Raw genomic sequence first — 10,496 nt, 5'->3', positions numbered from 1 at the left:
GTTTATATTATATAAAATATAATACTGTTATATTTTAGTCTCCCAAGAGCTCTGGTACAGTGCTCTGCACATAGTAAGTGTTCATAAATATGATTGATTTAATTGATTGACTTTAGTGAGAAACCTTTACCACAGATGGCCTAGACCCAGCAGGACGAGGTCTCTTAATTCTTAGAAGTCGGTTCTTTCCATTGGATCGACAGCAGGATCCATCGGCAGTTAATGATGGCATGGAGGATGATAAACCTCCTCCCTAGTTCTTCATTCCCATGTCTGGCAGAGTTGTCCTCGGAGTTGGTGTCATCCACGCCCTCACCGTTGTTGGGACCTGCCATGTGCACAAAAGAACAAGCTTTGGGGAACCGTAATGTACTTGCTTGACGGACCTCTGGCCATTTTATATTTTGACAGCGGGGGCAGGAGGAAGGGTTGGTGAGCTTGGAGTGAAGTTTTCGGGAGGCAGGCTTGACGTTAGGGTAGGCCTACTGAGATAGTAACTCCATCAGTGCAAGAAACTCTGCCTTCCTCCAGCCTGCTACAGACCAGACCGGGAGTGCTAGAGGTCTATCGTCATCATCAGTGGTATTTATTAGGCACCACTAAGCACTTGGGTGAGTATAATACAGCAGAATTGGTAGACATGTTCCCTGCCCACAGCAAGCTGCATGGCCTAGTAGATAAAGCACGGGCTGAGAATCAGAAGGACCTGGATTTTCATTCATTCATTCATTCCATAGTATTTATTGAGCGCTTACTATGTTCGGAGCACTGTACTAAGCGCTTGGGATGTACAATTCAGCAACAGATAGAGACAATCCCTGCCCAATGACGGACTTACAGTCTAATCGGGGGAGAGAGATGGACAAAACAAAAATGAAACAACATAAATCTCAGCTCCGCCACTTGTCTGCTGTATGACCTTGGGCAAGTCACTTAACTTCTCTATACCTTGGTTACATTATCTGTAAAATGGGGTTTTGGACTGTGAGCTCTTTGTGGGACATGGACGGGGTCCAACTTGATTAGCTTGTAATCTACCCCAGTGCTTAGAACAGCGCCCGGACATAATATGTGGTTAACAAATACCATTAAAAAGAAACAGGCAAACAAGCCTAAAGACCACAATCACATCATATTGGCATTAAAAAAAGGCAGATCTGTGGGCTTTGTTTTCACCCCTGGCTCCTGGTTTGTCCCAAACAGATGTGAATTCTGGATTAAATGAATATCACTGCTCCTACCTGTTTTGTGTTGCTAGGTTTCAAAGTCTACTGGTGAATTGACTGCCAGATTAGAGATTTCTTAGTTTACAGGTTACGAGAAGGAAATCAAAAGGAATAAAAATCAAACTTTTAATATTCTTACCTATGTATTTTGAGAATATAGAAGTAGAAATGAAAACCAAACATAAAGGAACATTTCTTCACTTAGAAGGTATTAAAGAAAATTTGCAGGCAGAAAATACTAGCAGGTTCAAGAGAGGTTTGGATAAATTCACGAAGCCATTCATAATGGGTTACTAGAGGGAAAGTTAGGGATACTCAGTGATACGTCTGTAACCATTAGGAAGGTTACCAAAGAGGGAAACCAGCATCCTGTTGGCAGCACTGTCAGGCAGAGAATACTGGCTCGAATGGCTCATTGGTCTCGCCCAGGGATGACCTATTTTAATGGTCTTATTTTTTCAAACCCTTTGATGTTTCACATCTTTTTAAAGACATGGACTTGAGAAAATGCCTTGGTTATTGACTCAAACTTAGCAAAGCTGAATTTTCTGCATTTGATGTCGATATAAGCAGGCCTCATAAACATGCGTCGGGTGATAGTTCTTCGTTTTTTAGTCTTCTTTAGGCTGTTGCTTCAGTGACTTCACCTGTAAAATAAAAGTAATCACAGGCATTCTTAAAAAGGGAATAGTGCCTCTTGTTTCCTTGCAGTCTGTGACACACTTCCTCTGAAATGCTATTTGGTCGGGACACTAAATAATTCACAGTTGGAAATACTACTGCTAGATTTCCTGTTTTCTCAGTTTCAACTTTTCTTCAATCAGTCACCTACTGTGTGCAGAGCACTCTATTAAGTTCCTCGGAGAGTACCAAAGGACTAATACATGTGATCCTTGTCCTCAAGGAACTTTCAATGTAGTGGGAGAGTCAGACACTAAAATAGATTGCAGTTAGGAGGAAGAAGGAGAAACGGATCAATATATGCATTCTATAAGTTCTTATGTCCAGAAGTGTTTCAGGTGTAAGAGAGCACACGTTTTTAGTTGGTGCTGAAGTGGTGGTTGGCGAAGCATGACCTGGGGGTAGGGGAGAGAAAGCAATTACTCAGGGAAGTCTTCTTTATGTGCTTATTCTTTCCCATTTTCCCACTCTGCCACTTGTAATGTCTTTCTCCCCCTTTAATTTGTAAGCTCTTTGTGTCTGCCCGCCACCTAAAACTCAACATGTCCAAAACTGAGCTCCTAATCTTCCCTCCCAAACCCTGTCCTCTCCCTGACTTCCCTGTCACTGTGGACGGCACGACCATCCTTCCTGTCTCACAGGCCCGCAACTTTGGTGTCGTCCTTGACTCAGCTCTCTCATTCACACCATATATCCAATCATAACCAACACCTGCCAGTCTCATCTTCACAACATCTCCAAGATCTGCCCTTTCCTCTCCATCCAAACGGCTATCGTGCTGGTACAAGCTCTCATAATATCCCGGCTGGATTACTATGTCAGTCTCCTCTCTGATCTCCCTTCCTCCTGTCTTTCCCCACTCCCGTCTATTCTTCATTCCGCTGCCTGGATCATCATCCTGCAGAAATGCTGTGGGCATGTCACTCCCCTCCTCAAAAACCTCCAGTGGTTGCCTATCAACCTCCGCATGAAACAAAAACTCCTCACTCTTGGCTTCAAGGCTCTCCATCACCTTGTCCCCTCCTACCTCTCCTCCCTTCTCTCTTGCTATTGCCCACCCCGTACACTCTGCTCCTCTGCCGCTCACCTCCTCACTGTCTCCCATTTGCGCCTGTCCCGCCATCGACCCTTGGCCCACGTCCTCCCACCGTCCTGGAATGCCCTCCCTCCTCACCACTGAGGAGCCAAACTGGCTCTCTTCCCCTCTTGAAAGCCCTACTGAGAACTCACCTCCTCCAAGAGGCCTTCCCAGACTGAGCTACCCCCTTTTCCCTCTGCTCCCCCTCCACCCTCTGCTTCTCCCCCTTCCCCCTTCACCTCCCCTCAGCTGAGTCCCCTTTCCCTCTGCTCCCCCTCCCCCCCCACTCCTTCCCCTCCTCCTCCCCCTCACCCCAGCACTGTGCTCATTTGTATATATTATTTATTACCCTATTTATTTTGTTAATGAGGTGCATATCCTCTTGATTCTATTTATCATGATAATGTTGTTTTGTTTTTGTTTTGTTCTGTTTTGCTCTGCCCTCTGTCTCCCCAATTAGACTGTGAGCCCGTCATTAGGCAGGGATTGTCTCTATCTGTTGCCGAATTGTACATACCAAGCGCTTAGAACAGTGCTAAGCACATAGTAAGCACTCAATAAATACTATTGAATGAATGAATGAATGACAGGGATCATGTCTACCTTCTCTACCATACTGTACTCTCAAGCATTTAGTACAGAACTCTGCACGCACAATAAGCATTCAATAAATACCATTTATTGATTGATTGATTGGATGTGATTTCTGAACAGCTCTGAAGATGGAGAAAACTGTGGGATAGCAAAGGTTGTGCAACGGTGCTTACTGGAAGGCACCTTTCTTGGGTGGGATATGTAGGGACAAGGGGATATTCAAGCAAGTGCTCCTCGGTAAGCTGAAGAAGAGTATCCAAAAGCAGGATGAAGAAAGGTTTAAGAGAAAGTGACACACATCTCAAATGGTCGTGGCTTAGCAATAGACTGCTGAGAGATACGATAGTGGTAAATAGAGCCTAGTCTATGGGGGTAATTGATAAATATGTATCTCTACTGTAGCAGAGTTTGAGAAGATCATGGAGCAAAAAGGAAGATAGTGTTAGATGTTGCAAAAATGCAAAGGAACACTTCAGAAAAGGACAGTCTTCACAGTGGTCATGCATCTGTTTCCTCAGTCACACCCACACACATGAATGTCGTTCATCCTGGGCTTGGGAGTCAGAGACTGTGGGTTCTAATTCTGCTTCTGCCCTTGTCAGCTGTGTGACTTTGAACAAGTCACTCAACTTCTCTGGGCCTCAGTTCCCTCATCTGTAAGATGGGGATGAAGTCTGTGAACACTTCGTGAGACACCCTGATTACCTTGTATCTACCCCAGCCCTTAGAACAGTGCTTTACATATAGTAAGCGCTTAACAATAATGCCATCATTATTTATCTTGAAAAAGGAAGGCCAACATATCTGTGTGTGGGTGCATATGCCTCTTTACCATTCAACTGTTCCTTGCTTGTGTATCTTACACATTCACACATTACCAAGAAATTCCTGGCAATGAGTCTTGTTAAAGATTAAGTTATTGAGATGGTGGTTTTTCGAAAGCAATATGACTTCTACTATAAGAGAGTTTAGGAACAGTACTAGCTCAGAGGAAAATGGTGGATCAAATCGTCTCTCCAAATCAATCGATCGGTGGTATTTAGGAGTGTCTACTGAATGCCGAACACTGAATCAAGCAGAGGGAAAAGACGAAGGAAAAAAATGACATGTTCCATGTCCTCAAGGAACTTAAATCTAATAGAGGAGGCAGATAAGTACACAATCCTGAAAAAATATAGGGACGATGAAACTAATTTGGTATCATTATGGTATCATTAAATATTTACTAAATGGCAAAACACTACGTTAACCTATGGGGTAGATTCAATCCATCCATCCATCAATCAATCAGGGATGTTTATTGAGCACTTACTGTGTGCAGAGCACTGTACAGAGCATTTGGGAGAGAATGCTCAAGTAGACATGATCCCTGCCCTCAGGGATCTTAAAATGTAGTAGAGAAGGCAGATATTAAGGGAAGTACAGAGTATGTAGATGTGTACATAAGTGCTGTGGGAGTGGGAGTGAGGTGACTACCGAAGTGCTTAGAGGATACAGATTCAAGTGGGTGGGTGATGCAGTAGAGAAGGAAAATAGGATGGGAAGTTCAGCGGTTATTCAGGGATTTTTGTCAGACTTTGGGATCAGACAGAATCCCAATCTACAGGGTTCACAATATAAAAGGAAGGAGGAGCAGTGCCCTATCCCCAGTTTTCACATGAGGAAACAAAAGAACAAAGAGGTTAAGGGATTTTTCCAAGGTCACCCAGCAGACCTGTGGTATAGCTGGGAATAGAACGAGGTCTTCTGAACCACTGACTAATGGTCTTTTCATTAGCCCATGCTGTCTCCTTACATTTCCTAAGAGAAATGTATATTCAGTCATATTTATTGAGCGCTTACTATGTACAGAGCACTGTACATATCCAAGATCATTACTTGAAACATCTTTGTGAGTTAGTATCGTTTTCCTCATCTGTCTGTGGGGAAATCAGACTTTAACTTTCTTTGGAATACTGATTTTTTTTTTCTCCAGTATATATAATATATATTATTTACTACAGGTTTGTTTGTGTCCATAACAAATTCTCCCTCTTTTGTCCCCACCTTAGTAATGTGTGAAACATTGTCCATTATATTGTTCTCTCACAACCTCTTAATACAGTGCTCTGCACACAGAAAGCTCTCTATAATTACCATTAATTGACTGATGCAGGGAAAGAAGGTGGTCTTCCTAAGATTTGTAAGGTCAGGATGAAGACTCTGAACTGGGGAGATAGCAGAGGGAGGAAAAAGAGTGGAATAACAGGGCCCTGGGAAAAAACAGACATTCATTCTTTCAATAGTATTTATTGAGCGCTTACTATGTGCAGAGCACTGTACTAAGCACTTGGAATGTACAATTCGGCAACAGAGACAATCTCTGCCCATTGATAGGATTACAGTCTAATCGATCCCCTGCACAGACAGATACTGTTTTTACAAGGAAACCCCTCTAGACTAATAAGCTCACTGTGGGCAGGGAATGTGTCTACCATCTCTGTTATATTGTATTCTACCAAGTGGTTAGTACAGTGCTCTGTACACAGTAATAATAATGGTATTTGTTAAGCGTTTACTATGTGCCGAGCACTATGCTAAGTGCTAGGGTAGATACAAGGTCATCAGGTTGTCCCACGTGGGTGTCTCAGTCTTAATCCCCATTTTACAGATGAGGTAACTGAGGCACGGAGAGGTTAAGTGGCTTGCCCAAGGTTACACAGCATTCAACTGGTGGAGCCGGGATTAGAACCCACATCCTCTGACGCTCAAGCCCGTGCTCTTTCCACTAAGCCACGCGGCTTCTCAGTAAGCACCCCAGTCCATATTTCACTTTGCTGCCTGGATCATTTTTCTACAAAAATGGTCAGGACATGTCATGTCTCTTCCTCAAAAAACTCCAGGGATTGCCCATCTACCTCCGTATCAAACAAAAACTCCTCACCATTGGCTTTAAAGGAGTCCATCCCCTTACCCCCTCCTACTTTACCTTGCTTCCTTCCTCTATACATAGCCTGCACACTTGGCTCCTCTAGTGCTAACCTTCTCACTGTCTCTCCATCTCACCCATGTTTCCACCAACACCTAGCCCATATGCTACCTGTGGCTTGGAACACCCTCCTCCTCCAATCTGACAGACAATTACTCTCTCCCCCTTCACATCTCCTCCAAGAGGTCTTCCCAGATTAAGCCTCACTTTTCCTCATCTCCCACTCCCTTCTGCGTCACCTTGACTTGCTCCTTTAGCTCTTCCCCCCTCCCAGCCTCACGGCACTTATGTAATTTTATTTATTTGTATTGATGTCTTTCTCCCCACCTCTCGACTGTAAACTCATTGTTGGGAGGGAATTTCACTGTTTATTGTTGTAGTGTACTTCCTGAACATTTAGTACAGAGCTCTGCACACAGTAAGTGCTCAATAAATACAATTGAATGAATGGGTATGATTGAGTGATGCTGATGCTGTACAATTTATCATCATGTCCATTAACCAAAAGAGAAAGCTTAGAAGTGCAAATATTTCTGCAGTCTACACAGAAAGAACCTCTAAATATACCTGTGGTCTAATAAAGTGATTTGTACACCTTGTTCTCCTAAAATTACATAAAGCTGAATTAAGGAAACTTGCTTTGTGATATTCGTTGTGTCTTGATATCATGCACTTGCCTACATGTGCCCATGCTCTTAATAGCAGTAACTATTGTATTTAAAATTAAAATGTGCCAAGCACTGTCCTCAGCACTGAGGTGGATACAAGATAATCAGGTCAGACACAGTGCATGTACCTCATGGGGATCATATCCTCAGTAGACGGGAGAACAAGTATTTACAGATGAGGAAACTGAAGCACAGACAAGGTAAGTGACTTGCCCCAGGTCATACAGCAGGCAAGTGGCAGAGCCTGGATTAGAACCCAGGTCTTCTGACTCCCAGGCCCATGCTCTTTCTATTAGGCCTCCCTGCTTCTCACGCTCTTGAGACACAGATCATTTTCTCTGACACCGCAGTGTGCTGTGTCCCAACAGGCTTGCATTGTTAAATGCAACTTCCCCAGTTCCCTAACTGTGGTCGAGCCAAAAAACATAGTGGAAACAGCACAACGACAAAACTGTGTGTACTTACCTGCAGTTATCTTCAGAATCAGCGCGGCAGCCATGAATGTCTCTAAGAGGAATTTTCTCCCTGCCAAACAACCAACTATAACGATGGCTCTCTGGGCAGCTGTGCCCACAAAAGTGGACCCTCTACTGTCATGGCTGCTGGGGTCAGACTGAGATGCCAGGCTAAAGGGCTCTGATTCCACCCGGAGGTCATGTAGGACAAATTCAATCTTGAAATGTTCTCCTGTAAAATAAAAACACCACAGTATGTTAATCTTCCACGTGTCTTCTCAAGAAGAGGCACTTTGGTTTCCCCAGTCTGAGAAGGCTTTAGGTGCAGGCTGTTACCAGTGTTCCAGGGGGCACTGGATACACTGTGGGCCAGTTACAGAATAATCACACCAAAATTCCCACTCTGAGCTTGCATCAGTCAGGGCATGCAATCTAGTCATCTCTGGAACTGCTCAAGGAGAAGGTTCATACATATCAGCATCAAAGCCACTCTCTTCCAATCAATCATTCGCACTGACTGAGAGCTTACTGTATGCTGAACCCAGTATGCACTAAGTGCTTAGGAGAGTAAGCTACAGCAGAGTTGGTAGATATGTTCCCTGCCCTTCATGACCTTACAGTCTAGAGGGGAGACAGATTTTAACAACAATGAATAAATTACAGATACGTACATTAAGTGGGGCTGAGGGAGGGGTGAATAAAGTTTAAGAGTGACCCAGAAGGGAGTGGGAGAAGAGGAAATGAGGACCTAGTCAAGGAAGGCCATTTGGAGGAGATGTGCTTTTGATAAGGTTTTGAAGGTGGGGAGAGTGACCATCTGTCAGATATTAAGAGGGAGAGAGTTCCAGGATAGAGGCAGGATGTGGGCAAGAGGTCGATGGTGAGAAAGAAGCACTTGAGACACAGTGAGTAGGCTGGCGTTAGAGTATCTGGGCCGAGTTGTAGTAGGAAATCAGGGAGGTAATGTAGGAGGGGTCAAGGTGACTGAATGCTTTAAACGAAAGCATTCCTGCATACTGTCAACAAAAGGGGAGGGAATCAGCACTGTTTGCATCATCAGGAGAGAAATTTCCTTCCAGATTCCTGGAGAAACTTCCTTGAGAAGAGATTACCTGAAAGGAGTTTACCTCATATTCCCACATACTATCAGCAAAAGGAGGAACTTGCTCACCCTGAAGGACATTTTGTTGGCCTGGGAACCTAAGGGGAGGAGTCTGGAAAGCACTGGGAATTTGGCTTTGGCTATAAAAAGCAAAAGTCTCTGCTGTAAAAGTATGCATCTACCAGATTATGCCGGGATAGTGCACCCTGGCATGTGGAGGCACTGGGTGGCTTTCATAATCAGTGATATTTACTGAGTGCTACTATGTGCAGACCACTGTACTAAGCACTTGAGAGAGTACAATGTTACAAACTTAACCCTCTCTAAGCCCTCATTTCCTTTTCTCCCATTCCCTTCTGCATCACCCTGGCCCTTGGACTTGCTCCCTTTATTCACTTCTCCCTCAGCCCCACAGCATTTATGTACATAGCCATAATTAATTTATTTATATTAACGTCTGTCTCCCCTTCTAGACTGTAAGCTCAATGGGAGCAGGGAACGGCTCTACCAACTTGTTACAGTGTATTCTCCCAAGGACTTAGTACAGTGCTCGGCACACAGTAAGCGTCCAATAAATACATTTGATTGAAGCAGCATGGCTCAGTGGAAAGAGCGTGGTCTTGGGAGTCAGAGGTCACGGGTTCTAATCCCGGCTCTGCCGCTAGTCAGCTGTGACCTTGGGCAAGTCACTTAACTTCTCTGGGCCTCAGTTACCTCATCTGTCAAATGGGGATTAAAACTGTGAGCCCTACGTGGGACAACCTGTTCACCTTGTATTCCCCAGTGCTTAGAACAGTGCTTTGCACATAGTAAGCGCTTAACAAATACCACAATTTTATTTTACAATATCGCAGAAATAGCGGATACATTCTATGCCCATTACAAATTTACAGCCTAGGGATAAAGAGGATCTGTTGTAAGCCGTGATCCCTTCAGTAATGATCACCCAGCATGACAGTCCTGTGACCCAAGCTGGTTGGAGGTAACACAAGCCAGCCCTCTCTGGGCTAGGAGCATATATTTTACACCCAACATTTAGATAGACACATATGCTAACCATTGCTCTTTATGCTCAGATGGTGGCAGCCATCTTTTAGATTGACAGATCATGATGAAGCCACTCCTTGAAGTGATTCTCAATAATAATAATAATAATAATAATGGAATTTGTTAAGCACTTACTATGCCCCGAGCACTCTAAGCGCTGGGGTAGATACAAGGTAATAATAATAATGTTGGTATTTGTTAAGCACTTGCTATGTGCTAAGCACTGTTCTAAGTGCTGGGGTAGATACAAGGTAATCAAGTTGTCTCATGTGGGTCTCACAGTCTTAATCTCCATTTTACAGTGAGGTAACTGAGGCACAGAGAAGTCAAGTGATTGCCCAAAGTCACACAGCTGATCAGTGGCAGAGCCAGGATTAGAACCCACAACCTCTGACTCCCAAGGTCAGGCTCTTTCCACTAAACCACGCTGCTTCTCTTAAACACACCCTCCATCACATCATCCTACCATCACCTCATTCCTTCCTTGTTCCCCTATTGTTAATTTATCCCTTAACACACCTTACTCCCCAACAATCCTCTGCTATTCTTAAAAGACCATTATACCCTTTCTCCTCTTCTTTCTTTTCCCTCCTAATTCTCCACATCTCTTCCCTTTCCACCCTTACTTTCCATACATGTATTGGTCATAAAAAGTGTAGGAAATAAAGCAAAATGTG

General features: G+C 43.9%; 1 protein-coding gene across 1 annotated transcript in view; it reads right to left on the bottom strand.

Annotated features, from left to right (window-relative positions):
• Positions 1–1,338: 1,338 nt before the first annotated feature.
• PKHD1L1 (PKHD1 like 1) overlaps positions 1,339–10,496 on the bottom strand; it is a 163,549-nt gene continuing 154,391 nt past the window's right edge. The window contains 2 exon segments of the mRNA XM_029063819.2: positions 1,339–1,873; positions 7,681–7,902. Of these exon segments, the coding sequence (XP_028919652.1) occupies positions 1,848–1,873; positions 7,681–7,902 (248 nt within the window). The 3' untranslated portion in view covers positions 1,339–1,847.

Source organism: Ornithorhynchus anatinus, chromosome 4 (assembly GCF_004115215.2).
Source record: "Ornithorhynchus anatinus isolate Pmale09 chromosome 4, mOrnAna1.pri.v4, whole genome shotgun sequence".
In the NCBI taxonomy this organism is placed as follows: domain Eukaryota; kingdom Metazoa; phylum Chordata; class Mammalia; order Monotremata; family Ornithorhynchidae; genus Ornithorhynchus; species Ornithorhynchus anatinus.
Note: the sequence above shows the minus strand (reverse complement) of the source record. Positions and strands in the feature narration are given on the sequence as shown.